At 67.6% G+C, this 17,690-nt stretch overlaps 1 protein-coding gene across 1 annotated transcript in view; it reads right to left on the reverse strand.

Annotated features, from left to right (window-relative positions):
• Nucleotides 1-17,690, reverse strand: part of NBEAL2 (neurobeachin like 2) — a 31,223-nt gene that overhangs the window by 4,907 nt on the left and 8,626 nt on the right. Inside the window, exons 7-41 of the mRNA XM_080672421.1 lie at nucleotides 16,060-16,145; nucleotides 15,680-15,962; nucleotides 15,444-15,550; nucleotides 14,854-14,934; nucleotides 13,435-13,518; nucleotides 12,915-13,013; nucleotides 11,875-12,482; nucleotides 11,662-11,794; nucleotides 11,429-11,545; nucleotides 10,932-11,253; nucleotides 10,677-10,759; nucleotides 10,476-10,568; nucleotides 10,075-10,249; nucleotides 9,805-9,938; nucleotides 9,075-9,234; nucleotides 8,769-8,871; nucleotides 8,447-8,600; nucleotides 8,191-8,349; nucleotides 7,900-8,059; nucleotides 7,618-7,703; nucleotides 6,944-7,459; nucleotides 5,581-5,759; nucleotides 5,301-5,460; nucleotides 4,740-4,877; nucleotides 4,275-4,652; nucleotides 4,030-4,179; nucleotides 3,748-3,905; nucleotides 3,174-3,298; nucleotides 2,954-3,089; nucleotides 2,371-2,531; nucleotides 1,959-2,275; nucleotides 1,734-1,829; nucleotides 1,244-1,368; nucleotides 1,013-1,153; nucleotides 766-896 (exon numbers count right to left, since the gene is read on the reverse strand). Of these exons, the coding sequence (XP_080528547.1) occupies nucleotides 766-896; nucleotides 1,013-1,153; nucleotides 1,244-1,368; nucleotides 1,734-1,829; nucleotides 1,959-2,275; nucleotides 2,371-2,531; nucleotides 2,954-3,089; nucleotides 3,174-3,298; nucleotides 3,748-3,905; nucleotides 4,030-4,179; nucleotides 4,275-4,652; nucleotides 4,740-4,877; nucleotides 5,301-5,460; nucleotides 5,581-5,759; nucleotides 6,944-7,459; nucleotides 7,618-7,703; nucleotides 7,900-8,059; nucleotides 8,191-8,349; nucleotides 8,447-8,600; nucleotides 8,769-8,871; nucleotides 9,075-9,234; nucleotides 9,805-9,938; nucleotides 10,075-10,249; nucleotides 10,476-10,568; nucleotides 10,677-10,759; nucleotides 10,932-11,253; nucleotides 11,429-11,545; nucleotides 11,662-11,794; nucleotides 11,875-12,482; nucleotides 12,915-13,013; nucleotides 13,435-13,518; nucleotides 14,854-14,934; nucleotides 15,444-15,550; nucleotides 15,680-15,962; nucleotides 16,060-16,145 (6,138 nt within the window). The remainder of the gene's footprint in view (nucleotides 1-765; nucleotides 897-1,012; nucleotides 1,154-1,243; nucleotides 1,369-1,733; nucleotides 1,830-1,958; nucleotides 2,276-2,370; nucleotides 2,532-2,953; nucleotides 3,090-3,173; nucleotides 3,299-3,747; nucleotides 3,906-4,029; nucleotides 4,180-4,274; nucleotides 4,653-4,739; nucleotides 4,878-5,300; nucleotides 5,461-5,580; nucleotides 5,760-6,943; nucleotides 7,460-7,617; nucleotides 7,704-7,899; nucleotides 8,060-8,190; nucleotides 8,350-8,446; nucleotides 8,601-8,768; nucleotides 8,872-9,074; nucleotides 9,235-9,804; nucleotides 9,939-10,074; nucleotides 10,250-10,475; nucleotides 10,569-10,676; nucleotides 10,760-10,931; nucleotides 11,254-11,428; nucleotides 11,546-11,661; nucleotides 11,795-11,874; nucleotides 12,483-12,914; nucleotides 13,014-13,434; nucleotides 13,519-14,853; nucleotides 14,935-15,443; nucleotides 15,551-15,679; nucleotides 15,963-16,059; nucleotides 16,146-17,690) is intronic.

Here is a 17,690-nt window from a genome sequence, read left to right on the forward strand (position 1 = left end):
CCATCTCCTTCCCCTCCACACCTGCCCCCCATCCCCATCTCCTTCCCCACCACACCTGCCCCCCATCCCCATCTCCTTCCCCACCACACCTGCCCCCCCATCCCCATCTCCTTCCCCTCCACACCTGCTCCCCCTCCCCCATCTCCATCCCCTCCACACCTGCCCCCCCATCCCCATCTCCTTCCCCTCCACACCTGCTCCCCCTCCCCCATCTCCTTCCCCTCCACACCTGCTCCCCTTCCCCATCTCCTTCCCCTCCACACCTGCCCCCCATCCCCATCTCCTTCCCCACCACACCTGCCCCCCATCCCCATCTCCTTCCCCACCACACCTGCCCCCCCATCCCCATCTCCTTCCCCTCCACACCTGCTCCCCCTCCCCCATCTCCATCCCCTCCACACCTGCCCCCCCATCCTCATCTCCTTCCCCTCCACACCTGCTCCCCCTCCCCCATCTCCTTCCCCACCACACCTGCCCGCCCCCATCCCCATCTCCTTCCCCACCACACCTGCCCCCCCATCCCCATCTCCTTCCCCTCCACACCTGCTCCCCCTCCCCCATCTCCATCCCCTCCACACCTGCCCCCCCATCCCCATCTCCTTCCCCTCCACACCTGCTCCCCCTCCCCATCTCCTTCCCCACCATACCTGCCCCCCATCCCCATCTCCTTTCCCACCACACCTGCTCCCCCTCCCCCATCTCCTTCCCCTCCACACCTGCTCCCCATGGCCCGGCCCGCGTCTGCATCCCCACACCAGCCCCTACCATTCTGGTTCTCCAGGAAGTCGGGGAAGTAGAAGAATTCCGGGATGAGCTCCTTCACGTCGGCCAGGCTGTCCAGGCGGGCCTGCCAGGCCGCCGCCACCGAGTGGAACTGCCGGTCAGAGCAGTCGAAGCTGGGGAGGGGCACGGGCCAAAGTGAGGCGGGGACGACGGGGTGGAGGACCTGCCTCTTCCGCTCACCGCTGGCCTCCCCACCTGCGGCCACCTGCCCGCCCCTCCCGGGCCGCACCGGCCACTCTGCAGCTGGACGTGCAGCGAGGTGAAGGGCTCCATGCGGATGAGGTAGTGCATCACGCCCGCTGCGTTGGAATAGTGGGTGCCATAGTGGAACTTGTCAATGGTGCCCGCTGGGTCCTCGAAGCTCTCATACCTGGAGTCACAATTGGGCGGGGGGGGGTGGTCGGCAGAAGCCCTCCCGGAGCCGGTCCCACCCCGCGCCCAGCATTGCCCACATGCTCACTTCTCCCTCACGAGCTGGGCATGCTTGGGGTTCACCACACCGATGGGCTTGGACAGGTCCCGGAAGACGGCTGGGTTGCTGAGGTCCAGGGTGGGGGACACGTAGTCCTGTAGGACCCAGGGGAACTGGCCGCCCACCCGGGCAGGAGCTGCATGAGGGTCCTGATGGCCTACCTGCCCGCTCTGCCCTGCCCTCACCCTCAGGAAGATGGGCAGGGCCCACAGGTGGGGACCCACTTGGAGAGGCCACAGGGGAGCAGGACGGACTGCCTTCCGGGAAAAGAGGCCAGGAGGGGACAAGAGAGGGGCTCTGTGTGTGTGTGTGTGTGTGTGTGTGCGTGTGTGTGGGAAGGGGTGGCAAGAACAGAGGCCAGGGTTAAGCAACACGGACCTAGAACAAAGCTCAGGGCGTGGCCCCCCATCAGGGCCTACACTTGGGTGAACCGGGCTGGCAGACAGAGGTGCAGGTGGAGGTATGGAGCGGCTCTCACCACAGGGTACTGAGACAAGTCGTTGTACGTCCTCCCGGCGATGGTGTTGAGCTGCATCAGATACTCGAAGTTGGATATTTCCCGCTGGACCCATTTCTGGGGGGGTGGAGGGGAGCGCAGGGCAGGCAAGAGGTGAGCCAGCGGAGAGGTCCAGCACACCTCCCAACCACAGGCCCGCGACCCCCGACCCCCTACCCCCCACCCCGCACAGTCCAGGGCTCCCACCTGGGTGAGGCCCGAGGCTCGCAGCATCTCCTGGGGGGAGCGGCTGCTCAGGTAGCTTTGGGCGGGCGGCCGCAGGCGCAGGAGCCACTTGTACACCTGGTTCCGCAAGTGGGTGTGGGGCGGGACGGAGCAGGGCTGCGGCCTGGGGGCCTGGCCCGGAGCGGAGGCTGCGGTCCCGCCCACCTTGCATGGGAAGTTGAGGAAGTAGTTGGCCTGGTCGATGAAGAAGAGCTCGAGCGCGGAACGGCGCAGGTTGAAGCGCCGCAGGTAGACCTCCCGCAGCTGGGCCAGCGGCCGCCGGAAGTCGTGGCCGATGCCTGCCAGGGCGGAGAGCCGGTGCAGGAGTCACTCCGCCCGACCCCAGCGGACCCCGCTCCCCTGCCCGCCCTCCCCGCAGCTTCACCGGACGCACCCTCCTCGGTTTCCACCCGCTCGGCGCTGCCGTCGTAGAAGTATATGTGCTGCGTGGTGACTTCCAGCAGGCCCGGGACCACGGCCACCACCGTGACCAGCTGGCATTCGGCCGACAGCACCAGCTTCTCGTGCTGCTCGTCCAGCTCCGCCGCCTCCATCCTGCGGGGCAGCACCCACTTCAGCTCTTGGCGCTGGGACTCCCTTCCCAGCAGGCCCAAGGAGCACCCTCCCAGGGCCATCAAGTCCGAGGGGAGGGAGGAGCCGCTCAGGGTCCAGGCTGGCCCAGCTCCTGCCCCTGGGTCTCTGAACGTCTTGCCAGGACATCAACTTCCCCTCGCTCAGCCCCTGCCCGCTCCTGTGGGCCCCATCCTGGGCTGGTTTGTGTGTCTCAGTGCAGCTCTGGGTGCCTAGCTGTGAAAGAGCGACACCTATTCTGAGACACCTCTCGCCAGCCCCACCGGATTTGGGGCAGTCCTTAGGGTGTTGCGCCTGCAGCAGAGGGAATGGACTCAGGGTCGCCCCAGCAGGCATGTACCCGGCGCAGACGCCTGGCCCCAGTCCGCTCTCCCAGCCCCACTCACCCCGTCTCCAGGGAGGCCAGCTCATCCTCGCCCAGATGGTCTTCCGGCAGCTCCTCGGGCACGGAGCTGACTTTGGCCTCTTTGGTTACTGCTAGAGGCAGCGCCGCCTCCTCCGTGGGTGTCAGGGGGGCCTCGCCTGCAATGAGCCCCCGGGTGTTCAGCCAGACGTGGACCGGGCAGCATGTGAGGTCGGGCGGACCCAACCGGCTCACCCTCTCACCTAGGTTGTCGCGGAGGGCACTGGCTTCCAGGTGAGCGTTGAAGTGATGGTTGGGCACCAGCTTCAGACGCATGCGTGAGTATGTCTCGGCCCTGGACATCTTCCACCGGGGCGTGGGCGGGTCCCTGCAGAGATACCCCAGGACAGGTGGTTCCTCCCAGGTCTCCCCCAAAGGCAGCCAGGCTCTCCAGGTCCCTTCCTCCCTCCCAATCCCCGCCCCTTCCCAGCCTCGCCCACCGAGGGCCCCGCCCTGCCCACTGAAGACCCCGCCCTGGGCACCACCCACCGAGGGCCCCGCCCACCGGAGGGCCCAGGCCCTGAGCCCTGCCCACAGAAGACCCCGCCCACCGAGGGCCCCACCCACATGAGGGCCCAGGCCCCGCCCTGCCCACAGAAGACCCCGCCCCGGTCCCCGCCCACCTGAGGCCCCGCCTGAGCACCACCCACCGAGGGCTCCGCCCACCTGAGGGCCCAGGCCCCGCCCACTCGAGGACCCTGCCCGAGCCCCTCCCACGCCCGAGGGCCCAGGCCCCGCCCCCGCCCTCCCGAGGACCCTGCCCCGAGCCCCGCCCACCTGAGGGCCCAGGCCCCGCAGGGGCTGGAGAGGCGCCGCCACAACGCTCCCCAGTGCAGCAGCGCCGTGGAGAGCTGCGCCGCCTGCTGCTTCTGCGCCGCTCCGTAGCGCAGCCCCTCCTGGCGCGCCCGCCGCTGCACGGGCTCCAGCACCAGCTCCTGGGGTAGGGGTGGGGGGAGCGATGGTGAGTCCCAGGGCCGCGTCGTCCCGTCCCGGCGGGTCAGGAGGCTCCGGGCGCGGGTGTGGCGCAGCTCCCGCCCGCCACCCGCCACCCGCACGCACCTGGAAAGCCTGCCTGCTGTGCGCGCGCTCCCGCTGGCACCGCTGCCCGCTGCTCATGAGTGTGTCGTAGCACGAGTTCCAGAAGCCGGACATGAGGTCGTGGCTCTTGGCGTAGGTGTCCATCTCGAACTGGGACATGGTGGGCTGCACCTGGGGGTTGAGGGGCGTTGAAGGGAAGGAGGCCAGCGCTCGATGTGGGCTCCCGGCCCCCCCGCTTCTCCTCCCGCGCCCTCGCCTCCCGGCACCTGCTTGTCGATGAAGTGGCGCCATTCGGGGGTGGCACAGAAGGCCTGGAAGTCCTCAAAGAAGGTGGGGCTGCCGTTGGTGGGCGGCAGGGAAGGCAGCCCCCACTGCAGCCCCAGAGGCCCGTAGGCGCGGTCCAGCAGCGTCCGCACCAGCGGCACCAGCCACGAGCAGCGCTCCCCGGAGGCGGCCGCTGTGGTCGGGGGCTCCGGGGGCTCCGGGGCCTCCCGGTCCCCCGTGGCCGCCTCGCAGCGGGAGGCGTTCAGTGCCCGAGCCAGCGCCGCCTCCAGCTTGGAGAGCACGTAGCAGGCTTCCTCCCGGCGCATGGGCACCGCGGTCTGCAGCAGCGAGTGCAGCCTCACGTAGGCCTGAGCGTGCAGCTGAGGGCACAAGGCAAGTGTGGGTGCCACCCACATCTCCCAGAGCTCCCCATGGCCGCGCCCCTCCCCACACCCATCGACCCTCACCTGTGGGTCCTCCAACAGGATGTAGCCCAGCACCAGGTGCAGGCCAATCTGTGCCATCTCTCGGAGATCCGCCGTGCCGTTGGCCAGGTGGGACCAGGCTCCCAGGCGGTCGAGCAGGTTGCACACACCTTCAAAGAGCTGCCACGCAACACCCAGCAGCCATCACCCATGGGGACGGAGCAAGGTAAGGGTGGGGCAGGGGGCCAGGGGGGGCTCACACAGACAAGTCCATGCCCAGACACCCGTGTGGTCCCACCCGGGACTGCACACATGTCCACCCTCCCACCCACCCACCCGGGACTGCACACATGTCCACCCTCCCACCCACCCACCCGGGACTGCACACATGTCCACCCTCCCACCCACCCACCCGGGACTGCACACATGTCCACCCTCCCACCCACCCACCCGGGACTGCACACATGTCCACCCTCCCACCCACCCACCCGGGACTGCACACATGTCCACCCTCCCACCCACCCACCCGGGACTGCACACATGTCCACCCTCCCACCGGACGCCTGCAGACTCAGAGTGCGTGAGCTCACACGGCCCCCGCACCTTCTCACTCCACAGCTCCTGGTTGCCATGGCCCTCGGAGCACAGGAAGTCCTGCAGCAGGCGCAGCAGCCAGAGCACCTGCCGGGTGAGGCTGGCCAGGCCCGCGGCCGAGGCCTCCTTGATGTCGCTCAGGGCCGACTCCAGCATCATCTCCAGGAGGCTGGGGACGGGCGGGCGAGAGGCTCCGGTGTCTGCCTGCTGCCTGCCCTCCCCGCCTGCCTGCCCTCCCCGCAGGCCTCCGGAAGGCCCCCGCCCCCCCCCCCCCAGGGACACCCCTCACCTGCGTTTGATGCAGTCTGGGGGACGCACCAGTGTGGCCGAGGCCCCCAGCTGGGTGAGCACGGAGAAGACCTGGCCACGTTCCCGCCAGGCGGCCTCATCGCTGTCCTCCACGCCCCGCCACGTCACCAGGAACAGCATGTTGGTGAGCAGGTTGCACAGCTCCTCCTCAGGGGGTTGCTGTGGGCCCAGATGGGCGGTGCGAGGTGTGGGCCGGGGCCGGGGGCAGACTGACCTCCTGCTATGCCAGTCGGCACCCCTTGCCCACCACTCGTAGGGACAGCGGGGCAGAGCGTTCAGCCAATAGATGGCCTGGCTCAGAGGCCGAGAAGAATGGAGCCGAGGCCTCAGCCTCAGCCACTGCCTGGATTCCTGGGAGGATCCCGGGGTTTCAGTGACCCCTAAGACAGGCCTAGGCCAGCGGTCGGCAAACTCATTAGTCAGCAGAGACAAATATCAACAGGACAACGATTGAGATTTCTTTTGAGAGCCAAACTTTTTAAACTTCTTCTAACGCCACTTCTTCAAAATAGACTCGCCCAGGCCGTGGTGTTTTGTGGAAGAGCCACACTCAAGGGGCCAAAGAGCCGCATGTGGCTCGCGAGCCGCAGTTTGCCGACCACGGGCCTAGGCGGTTCACAAAATTAGATTTCAGTCCTCACAGGCCTCAAGAACTGCCCTGGAGCTCAGCTCAGTGGTTGAGCGTCGACCTATGAACCAGCAGGTCATAGTTCGATTCCTGGTCAGGGCACATGCCCGGGTTGTGGGCTCGATCCCCAGATCGTGCAGGAGGCAGCCGATCCATGCTTCTCTCTCATCATTGATATATATTTTTTAATATATTTTATTGATTTTTTTACAGAGAGGAAGGGAGAGGGATAGAGAGTTAGAAACATTGATGAGAGAGAAACATCCATCAGCTGCCTCCTGCACACCCACCATTGGGGATGTGCCCGCAACCAAGGTACATGCCCCGGACCGGAATCGAACCTGGGACCCTTCAGTCCACAGGCCGATGCTTATCCACTGAGCCAAACCAGTTAGGGCTCATCATTGATATTTCTGTCTCTCTCTCCCTTCCTCTGAAACCAATAAAGATACATTAAAATAAAAGTTAAAAAAAAGAACTGCCCTGGAACACTTTGGAAGAGTGCCATAGAATAAGCAGAGGCCGAACTCGAGGCCCAGAAGCAGCAGGCAGGACCCGTATGGCTGTCCACGGACCCTGCCCTATGCTGGGGCCCCACTGGCAGCTGCAGCCCTGTGTTCGGCAGGGCTACCCCTGTCGAAAGGCTCCCTGCCTGCCCTGTGCCGAGAGGTGTCCCCCCGAGTGCCAGACAGTGGCAGAGAGGGGCCCGCCTCACCTGGGGGTTGCTGGTGTTAGAGGTGTCATCCCCACTGGTGGTGGGTTCCGGGAGACTGCCGTCCCCCAGCACGTTGGAGAGACTGGAGCTGTGGCGGCCCTGGGCAGCGGGGAAGGGCCGGGGCCCATCCAGCGGGGAGGGTGTGCCCGGCTGGCTGGCTGGAGTAAGGGTCCCGCTGCTGCCGCTGCCGCCACCTGCGATGTTGCCCGAGTCCACGCTGGACCGTTCCAGGCCCAGGTCCACGGGTGGGCAGAATGGGGAGAGAGCATGGTAAAAGGCATCGGGGTCTGGGCAGGGGGCCTCCGAGGGCAGGAAGACGTCTGAAGGTTCGGGGGACTCGGTGGGTGGCTTGGGTGAGGCTGGCTCCGGGGAGGCGGGCAGCTCCGAGGGGAAGGGCGGGGGGCTGCCGGCCGTGGCGGCCTCCAGCACGTACAGCCGGGTCAGGACGTCCTGCCAGCCAGCCTGCCGGGCCAGCAGCCGCACGACGTCGGGCTGCCCGTAGAAGAGGTGGAAGAGCTGCGGGCCAGGGCACCGAGAGTGAGGGGCTCGCCGGAGAGGTCTGCCCCCAGCCCGGCCTGGAGCCTTTCTGGGGAGACTCCAGGACCCCTCACTGCCGCAGACCAAGTGAGCCCTCAGGGCGGTGGCCCCCCCAAAGCTTTACCGCCCACGCTCACCTTGCGACAGATGTCCAGGCGGACGCTGAGGTCAGCCTGGAGGGACAGCTGCACCACGGCCATCAGGTCTGAGAGGCTCAGGCAGTCTGGGAGGAGGGAGGGCCAGAGGGGCCTGAGAGCTTGACCCTGAGCCTGACCCTGACCCTGACCCTGACCCTCATCCTCTCCTGCTGGCTCAGACTCGGCCCCTGCACCAACTCCTGCCCTCTTCCCACCTGCCCTGTTCCTGGAGCCATGTCACCCCTCCACCTGGCCTGCCCTTTGACCCCAGCCAGGTGGTACCGGTGCCCAGGAACAGCTTGTAGAGGCCCTGGCAGAGCTGGAGGGAGGCCGCCCCCTCCGGCAGGCAGGCGACGAGCCCCTGGAGGCCACACTCTCGGAGCCGAAGCCGCTGGCGGCTGTGCTCGGGCAGGTGCTCACTCTGCTGCAGTCGGCGCAGGACCTGGGCACGGACGGCACCACAGGGAGGACGTCACCGCGGAGGAGAAGTCCCACCAGCTCCCTGGGCCTCGGGCACGGCCACAGCGGGGGATGCCGGGGGCAGGGGGGGGGGCGGGGCGGGGGCGGGGGTACCTTGCAGATGTGCTCAGGCAGCTGGGGCAGGGACCACGGTCGCACCAGCAGCGCCAGCAGCACCTCCAGGTTTCCCGGCTCCAGCAGGAAGCCGGCCACGAGCTCCTGGGCAGGTGAGCCGTGCAGCAGTGCCAGCAGCAGGTTCAGGGCGCCCAGCACCTGGGGGGGTACACAGGCTCACCCTGGGAAGGGCCTCCCCACGTGGCCCACCCCCCGCCCCTCTCCCAGGCCGCCCTGTCACCAGCCTCCAGCCTACCAGGCCGGCATCACCCGCAGCTGCTAGGAAGCTCAGCACCACCTGCAGGTCTTCGGCCAGGGAGCTCCGCGTGAGGAGCTCCTGAACCAGCTCCAGGAGTGAAGTCTGCACCGTGCGCAGCTCGTCGGCCGCTAGGGGGCACTCCCGCTGTGAGCTGCACAGGTAGGTCCCCCCCCACCACCCAGGGCCAGGGGAATACAAGGGACACAGAGGAGAGAGAGCAGGGAGGGTGGGCAGTGAGCTGGGGGGACTGGACCACCCGGCCCCCAAGGCCAGAGGCCGCGGGGTCAGCCCCTGGCGACCTGCCCCTCACCAGCCTCACCTGTAGTGGGTGTGCAGGGCGTCGAGGATGAACTGGACCCCGTACTTCTTCTGCAGCTTCTGTCTGTGCTTGCGGACTATGCTGGCCATGTACTGGGTGTGGCCTGAGCAGGCATCGCAGAGGTTCTCAGGCCACCAGGCCGAGCTGGGCCCTTTCCCATCCTCCTCCCCGACACTCCCAGCGAGGGTGGTGTTCCCCTTAGACACCCCAGGGCACGCATGTCCCTCCAGCGCAGGGGTAGAGCTTCTTAGACGCTCCGCCGTCGCCCGGCCTGGCAGCGTCCCTCCACCCAAGGCTTACACCTACCAAGGCGCACAGCAAAGTCGCTGAGGGTCCAGAGGTGGAAGTTGAAGAGCAGGTGGTGGTAGAGTGGGTACAGGAGGGGCCCACTGCCCTCAGCGGCCACCTGCTCCATCAGCAGCTGGGCAGACATGAGCACATTCATGTCCATGGCCCCGCTGGGCACCTGGAGAGGAGGAGGTAGAGTGAGATGCCAGGCCCTGCCCACTGCCCATGCAGCCTCCCGGCTCCCACTCTGCCCTGCACAGGCGGACAGACACCAGCGCCCTGCCTGCTCGGACCCCTCAGGGGCCCCTCCAGGCTCTGAAGTGCCAGCCCCCAGCCTGCCGAGCAGTCCCCCGTCCCAGCCTGAGCTGGTGCTTCCCCCGGACCCTCAGCCACACCCTGCCCAGCCTTTCTTTTTTTAAAAAAATATGTTTTTATTGATTTCAGAGAGGAAGGGAGAGGGAGAGAGAGAAACATCCATAAGAGAGAATCATGGATCGGCTGCCTCCTGCACGCCCCACCCTGGGGATCTAGCTTGCAACCCGGGCATGTGCCCTGACCGGGAATCGAACCGTGCGTGACCTCCTGGTTCCTAGGTCGACGCTCAACCATTGAGCCTTGCCAGCCGGGCCTGCCCAGCCTTTCAAGGGCCCCCTCAAATGCCACCTCTCCCAGGAGGCTCTCCCTGACTAATGGCTTCCTGGTCCCCCGACCCAGACAGGGCAGCCCCTCACCGGCCCATCAGGCTCACCTTGCGCAGGAGCACCCCGAGGATGGCAGGGCCCTGGCACTGCACCAGGCTCTCCTGGTTCACGGGGTGGTCCTGCAGGAAGTTCCGCAGCATCAGCAGAAAGGCCGCCACCGCGTTCCTCTCCATCCGCTCCTCTGTGGCCACCGGGAAGGGGACAGAGGTGTGTCAAGGGCCTGCCAGTGGCCACAGAGACTCAGGCCCTCCAGCCCGCCCCCCACCCGCCCGTGCCAACGTTCCCTCCCCTCGGCCCGGGGAACCCGGGATGCTTACCTGGGGACTTGCCTAGGAGGAGGGGCAGGCCCTGGGCGTTGTGGCTAGAGGTCAGCTCGGGCCCCACAAGGTCATGTGTCTCAGCTGGACCCGCCTCGGCCTCTTGGGGCTGCGCAGCCACTCGCTCCAGGAGGGGCAGCAGGGCACCCATGCCCCCCACACAGCTCACCACGTCCTGGGGGGCGGGCGGGCCGGCGGCTGTGAGAGGCAGCTGCCAGCCCTGCCCTGGCCCTGCCACCCCATCGTGTCTCCCCTGGGCGCTAGGGCCAGGCAAGTTTTGCTCTTGCTCCTGGGTCTCCTCAAGGCCTCCCAGGGCACCGTGCCTCTCCCCAGCCCACCCTGTACACACACGTGCCCACGCCCACGCTTTCTGCACGCATCGCCCACGTGTGTACACACACCTTCACGTCCCAGGTCTCCACCCTGTGGCCCGTCAGGCGGCCATCCAGCCCGTGCCCAGGGGACAGGTCCAGGCAGATGTTGTTCTTACAGGCCTGCGGGCGGGGCGAGCGGGCAGCCAGGGTCAGGTGGCGGGGGGGCGGCCGACGGTGGGGTGCCGGGGGAGGTAACGGGGTTGAGCCAACTGCCCGCCCCCCCAGTACCTGAGGCGAGTAATGGAGGAGCAGCTTGGCGCCGAGTTCGTGCAGGTCGCCCTCGGGCTTGAAGGGTGCCGTCTCGTTGGGCCCTGCGGGTGGGGCAGGGCCTTCAGACCGGCTGCCCCCCTGGCCAAGCCCCATCCAGAGCCCTTCCAGGGATGCCTTCTCCCCTGAGACCCTACTTTCCGGCCTGGGCCCTCTCAGACTCCCACCACCCTGAGTGGGGACCCTGGGTGGGGCCGGGAGCGGTGGGCTGCATACCCAGGCTGCACAGGGCCTGCAGGGCTGCCGCGGGCAGGGCTTCATGGAAGATGGCCACGGCCCCCAGCTCGCCCTCCAGGGAGGTGGGGCTGCCCCAGCGCGTGTCCTGGGTGCCTGCAAGGGTGGAGCTGATGCTGCCCTCCTGCGGAGGGGCCCCCAGCCCAGACCCCCAGCCCAGCCCTGCGGTAGCCGGGACCGACTGGGAGCGGGTGAGGGAGGGGTGAGTGGGAGCCGGGGCGGTGGGGACCGCTGGCGCCGGCAGCCCCGTGGTGGTGGTTGTCGTGCGGTGGCCAGCGGAGCCGATGCAGCAGGAAGAGAAAGGCTGCGGGGACAAGGCGGGGATAAGGGGGGCAGTCAGCTCACAGCAAAGCTTGGGGTCCACCTGCATCCAGCTCTGCACAGTGGCCCCCAGGGCTGCACAGACCCCCGAGGCTCCAGACCCCACCCTGTCCAGGTCCCCCAGACACCCAAGCCTCCCCAAACCCTGCCCAGTGCACCTCGGTGAGGGAGGGGCAGCGGAGGGGCGCTGTCTTGACCAGATGGCCATCCTTGTAGACATGCACCAGGTTCTGGCTGAAGAGCCAGCCAGGCACGTGGACGACGGCCACACAGTGCTGGGACAGAAGCACGGCGTCAGGCTGTGGGCGGGGGCTTGGGTGTCCCCTGCCGGCCACACGAGGACGCCCCCCTCCCCACACCCCACCCCCGACCCACAAGGATGGAGGCTCACCCAGGCAGAGTCGGCAAAGGACACCTCCGGCAAGCTCACGGTCAGGTACTCCTTCCTGGTGCACACGGCCACCACCAGGGTCCCGGCCGCCGTGAAGAAGGCCTCGAACCCTGAGCCACTGCTGGTGAAGAAGCTGGGGACAGGCCGAGCCAGTTAGGCCTGCTGGTCCTCCGTGCACCCTGGCACTCTGCCCGGTCCCTGGCACGCACCCACCTGTACAGCTGCTTTCGCTGGAGACGCCGGGCAGGGGCCGGGGCCGGGGCCGGGGCGGCAGCCAGTGGGTGCAGGCAGAGCCATGCGTGGAAGGTGAAGCCAGTCCCCGGCCAGCGCTGCACGGGGGGCACCATGATGCCCGCCATGCTGGGCGTGAGGTCGAAGTAGTGTAGGGCTCGCGCAGGGCCCCGGTGCCGGGCCATGCCCGACAGCGCGCGGATGACGGCCCCCGCGTGGCGGGCACTCGCGGCCTCGGCCCCTCCCGGCCCCGAGTCCAGCCCCGGTGGCGGGCGAAGCAGGCGACGCAGCTCCAGGGGCCTCAGAGACACGCGGCCCAGGGCTTGCAGCAGCGCCAGCAGCTGCTCCCGGCAGCGGGTCCCCAGGGCCACCCCCGTGCCGAGCGTCTCCAGGAGGCAGCCCACCAGCCCGGCCTGCACGCAGGTGGCACGGCTGGCGGGGCAGCTGTCACAGAGCCTCCACAGGCGCTGGGCCAGGAAGAGCTGCAGCTCGGCCGTGGGCAGGGTGGGCAGCCAGCGCATCAGCACCAGCACCGGCTGCTCGTTGCGGACGGGCGGCGGCGGGCACGTGCTGTGGTCGCCCTCCACAGCCTGTCGGGGGAGAGAGGTCCTAGCTCCTGGGCACCGGGCACGGAGCCGGTAACCTGCCACCGAGGGAGCTTCCCCTCGCCGTGCACTGGCCCCAAACCTGGGAGAGCAACATGCACTCCCCTCCGGCTCCCAGGTTGTGTCCGAGGCTCAGTCCTAAGGACAGTCCTCCAACCCCTTAACCGCCCTCTGAACCGTGGCTCGGTCTGGGTTGGCCTGAAGCCCAGGAGAACCCTGGGACTTGCTAACATGCAGCAGCTTCAGGCCCCCAGCAGCCCAGCACCTCACCCCAGCGACCCTGACACGTGGTCAGCCACCGTCACAGGAGGTGCTGGCCATGGTCACCTCCTGGTGCACACGGCCACCAGGTGGAGAGGGGGCCCTCCCCGGAGGCCCCGCCTCAGTCCTGGCTGCCCGGGCCCGCTGCACCCTCACCATGTTGAGCAGCTCCTGCAGCAGCCGGTGGGTGGGGGGGCCGTGGCTCTGCAGAACCTCGTGCAGGTGAGGGTAGCCGATGCGCTCCTTGAACACCTCCTGTGGGTGGGGGGCGGGGGGCACGAACATGGATGTGGGCCCAGGACAGCTCACCCCCACGGAAACCCTGGCGGAGGCGGCAGTGCCCAGGGCTCCCTCACCTGGGGCTGCCTCTGGGCCACAAGCTCGCAGGGGCGGGGCTGCGAGGGATTTTGTGGGGTGTGGGGGGGGGTGTCCACAGGAGACTGCAGGTGGGGTCAGCCCACGCGTCCATCCCCCAAGCAGCCCCGACCCAGGACACCAGCTCCAGGGCCGACGGATGACCTGCCCGCCCAGGGGCCTGAATGGCACCTCTCTGGCTCCCCTGCTCTGACAGCCTCCCCCCCCCCGGCCCTGCCCCCTCCCGGCCAGCTCTGGGGCCCTGGGGTGAGTTTCCCTCCCGCCCACAGCCCTGCTCCGGTGGTGGCGGCGGCGACCTCACCTTGGCCGAGGGGGAGCCATTCATGACGCAGGTCAGCACCTTGACCACGTGGACGGCAATGGCGTCGGTGTCCTGGTCCAGCACCTGGGGGGGGAGGGGCAGTCAGGAGCGGCGGGAGGCGGGCACCACAGCTGGCAGCGGGCACTGCAGTAAGAGGGGTGCAGGGCCAGGAGCCGGTGCCCAGGGGCTCCACGGGGGGGGGGGGGGGCACCCTCTCTCTGGCATGGCAACCCCGTGTGGCACCAGGCCCTCCACTCCTCGCCCGAACTGCTGTGCCTCAGCCGGACCCCAGGGCCCTCTCTGAGCAGCTTGGCAAGAGCCACCCTGACGAAGAAGCCAGGGAAGGCGCCAAGGCTGGGGAGGGCCCTCTCGCCACACATCTCCCCACCCACGCCAGACACACACGTGCAGGCAGGCCAGCAAGTGCCCACTACCCAGGATGATTGACAGGGGCCGGGGGATGGAGGGGCAATCGTCACAGAACGTTAGAACCAGAAGAACCTTCGAGACCTTGGCGTGTGCTCCTGCCCCTTGCCCACCAGATCCAGGTGGGGACACCGAGGCGCACCCTGGCTGACCCCGAGGGCCCGAGGCAGGCTGCTCACTCGCCCTGCCCTAGCCTGAGGGGCGGGCGGGAGGGCGTGGGGACGTGGTCAGCAGGTGCTAGGGGTGTTTGTCTCCATGGGCCCTTGGCCCCAGCTCTGCCTGATCCTCCTGGGGACCCGGGCCACCTTCTGACCCTCTGCGGGCTGTTTCCTCATCTATAACAACCGGGGGGCCTCGCCTGCCTCGCCGACAAACGGACATGCAGGCTCTCAGGATGCAGCCGAGGGCCACAGACCCGGGGCTGCCTCGGGAGGGGCCCTGGAGGCTGGAGCCCAGGCCCTGAGCCACCAGAGAGAGGGTGCCCACGTGGAGCCCCTGATACCCTGAGCTTCCCGGCCCCCCGCAGGCGAGGCGGGGGGTACCTCAGGAGGGGGTGGGAGGAGGCGGACTCCCAGTGACCTTTCTAGAGCAGGTGCAAGGCTCCATGGAAAGAAGTGGCCCCACGCGGGGGACCTCCCTTTCCGGGAACAGCTGCAGCCCAATCCCTGCATCTCTCTCGGCTGTTTCCCTTCTGGGAAATGGGTGCAGGTGGTTGAGTTTCGAAGGTTCCCTCCGGCTTGGCACAGCCAAAGCCCAGCGCCCAAAAGCAAGACTAGGGGACACAGGTCACCCCTGCCCTGTCCCCTTAGACAGGGACGTGGGAAGGAGGTGAGACAGCCTGGGACACCCAACCCCGCTGCCGGGCCACGCCAGGCCTTTCACCTGTCCGCGCACCCCCCCCACCCCTGCAGAGTGCAGGAAGGGCTCCGAGGAGCCCAGGGGGTGGGTGCCCAGGGAGGCGAGTGCCTGAGCAGGTCAGCCCCAGGGCGGTACCTTCTGGACATCGGGCTCGGTCAGTAACCGGGTAGCCAGGTCACTGTCCCCCTCAGGGGGCGCCCGGGCCTGCAGGTATAACTGTGGGGAAGGGGAGGCACAGGGTGGAGGAGGCAGAGGAGAGAGAAGGGAGATGAGGGAGGCGCAGGGTTAGAGCAGGGCCTGTGGCAGCTGCCAGGGCTTGCCCTAGAGGGAAGGACGTGCCCTGAGCGCAGGCTGAGTGCCCCCCGCCACAGGCCCTAGAGAAGGGGAGGGAAGCTGAGCCCCCATGCCCTGCTCAGAGGGACAGTCGGGCGGCCAAATGGACAGGAGCAGGCACGGCATCCAAACCGCTGAGCCGTCCTCCTGCCCCGGACCTGGGGCTGGGGAAAGGGAAAACGGGGGGCCAGGGCAGCTCCTGTCCTTCCACAGCACCCCCTCCTGTGGGTACAGAGCCATCCTCGGCCGCAGGCCCCCCTCCGCACTGTAGGCACCACACCCACGCGTCCCTCCAGCCTGTGCGGCCCAGGTGGGCGCAGTAGCATCTGGACATCCACACATGGTCCACCCCTCCGGTTTCCAGGCCCTGCACCCCTGCCCGGCCCGCCCACCTTGCTGTTCTGGATGAGGCGAATGAGGTGTTCGAAGCAGTTGTTGCTGAGGAAGGTGGCCTGGAGCACTGGCCGGTCCTCGCAGGCCAGCATCTTGGGGATGGCGTCTGTGGAGGGGCCAGAGGTCAGCCTGCCCACCCCTTCCCAGCAGCCCCCACGGCAGCCTCAGGCCGTCCTCCCCGTCCTGCCCAGGCCAGCCTTCCCAGGCCACCTCCCGAGCCCGGGCCCATGCCCACCCAGCATGCTGACGCGCAGGCTGACGAGGGCCTCTTCAGGGCCTGGGCTTGGCCCGGCCGGCCAGTCAGCATTCAGGACGCGGAAGTAGCCCTCAAGCAGGGTGTGGAGCCCTGGACCTCGGTGGGGGGTGCGGCTGGCATGCAGGACGTGGACGGCGCCCACCAGGGCCTCCAGCGCCAGCGCCACGAGGCGGGAGTCCTGGGCCGGCCCGCGGCCCCAGCCCTGCACCACTCCCAGCAGGCCCTGCACAGAGCCGGCGCTCAAGGCCAGCTGCCCGTTCTCCTGCAGGTAGGGACGGAGACGGGCAATGGGCAAGGGCTCCTCCAGTGGCGACCCCCCGAGACAGCCACCCTCTGGCCACGGGGTCCGCCCAGCCTACCTTCCCTCCTGCCAGGACCGCCCCAAAGAGGTGGATGAGACGCAGCAGCAGTGCGGGAGGCAAGCGCTCTGCCTCCTGCAGGCTCTCTGGATGGGGGGGGGGGGCGCGAGGGGGGGGAAGCAGAACAAGGTCACTGAGCTTGCAGGGCTGGGCATCTTCGGGGTCTACAAATAGGTGGGAGCCCCGGGGGTGGGGGTGGCGGCTGAGGGAGGAGACCTGGTTCTGAGCTGAGGGCTCTTAAAAGCCGTGGTTCTCCACCAAGGAGCCTGAGAGGGACACAGCCCTTTTTGGGGAGCTCGAAAAGGAGCAGGGCCTGAGAGCCGAGCCAGCCCCCTTGACCGGAAGCCCCAGTGTGAGCACCCCTCCCGCTTCCCCATGGAAACCCAGGTTTTAGTCCCTCAGATGCAAATCTGCTGGTCCCTCTGCCCTGACGGTTGGTGCTTCCCCCAGCGACCTGCTGCAGGGGGCGGGGAGGGGGGGAGTGGGGCATGCCTGTGTCTAGCATATAGATGCCCTCACCCCACCCCCACCCCTGCCCCGGCCCCTGCTGGGGCTTCTAGGGGCTTTCACAGCACTGGATGGACAGGATGCCAGGACACAGACCGAAACCCAGAGAGCAGCAAGGCCCAGCCTGGGTCACACGGGTGGCGTGGGGGTGGAGGAGCAAGAGCAGGCGGGTCTGACTCAGGTGGGATGGGGTGGGAGGTCTAGTGGGGGGCAGGGCTTTAGAGGTGAGGCCTGGAGTGCAGGTGGCCTGTGCAGGGAGAGGAATCTGGGCAAAGACCTGGAGGTGGTTGCCTATATTGCCTTCTAGGAACGAGAGGACAGGACCTGGCTGGGGTGCAGGGAGCACGTGGGGCTGGGGAGGAAGGCCGTGGGGGAGCAGGGCTTGATCCTGAGGGTGTCAGGCCTCGTCAGCAGGGACTTTGTTCTGCTCTGAGGAGAGCACTCGGGCAGGGATGGAGGCAGGAAGGTCCCGGGGTGTCTTCCCTCCTGGAGCTGCGTCCCTGCTCCAGGCCCAGGCCAGCAGCTCCAGGGACATCCAGAGACAAGGACACACCTTCTTTTTTTTTTTTTAAATCCCCACCCGAGGACATTTCCCATTGGTTTTAGGGAGCGTGGAAGAGAGAGGGAAAGACAGAGAGAAACATCCATGTGGGAGAGAAACACATCGATGGGTTGCCTCCTGCCCGAGCCCTGACCAGGGCCCACCTAAAGCACCGGCCAGTCTCCCTCTGATGACAGAAGAAGGGACCCAGGAGAAGGGGGTCCCCAGGGAGAGCAGGTGGCCATTCTGGGGGGTCAGCTCCTCCAGGAGGGAGGGAGGAGGAAGCCGAGGTGACAGCTAGTGTGCACATTGTCCTGAGGAGGGTGGCACCCAGGTGGACGCTACAGGGACAAAGGGATTGGACCAGGGATGGTTTTAAGGTGGTCCAGGTCAGAGTGGGGTACAAGTGGTTGGGGGAACCCAGGGCATGGCATGGGAGGGGAGGGGGAAGGGAAATGAGCGACCCTGCCTGATGCCAGGCCCTCTCTTCAGCCCAGAAATTACTCACTTCTCCCAGACTTGCCCTTTCTCTCCTCTGGGCCCAAAGCCCTCAGATGGGCAGGGCTCCCCCCGCCCCAGCCCC

This window comes from Plecotus auritus, assembly GCF_963455305.1.
Source record: "Plecotus auritus genome assembly, chromosome: 6".
In the NCBI taxonomy this organism is placed as follows: domain Eukaryota; kingdom Metazoa; phylum Chordata; class Mammalia; order Chiroptera; family Vespertilionidae; genus Plecotus; species Plecotus auritus.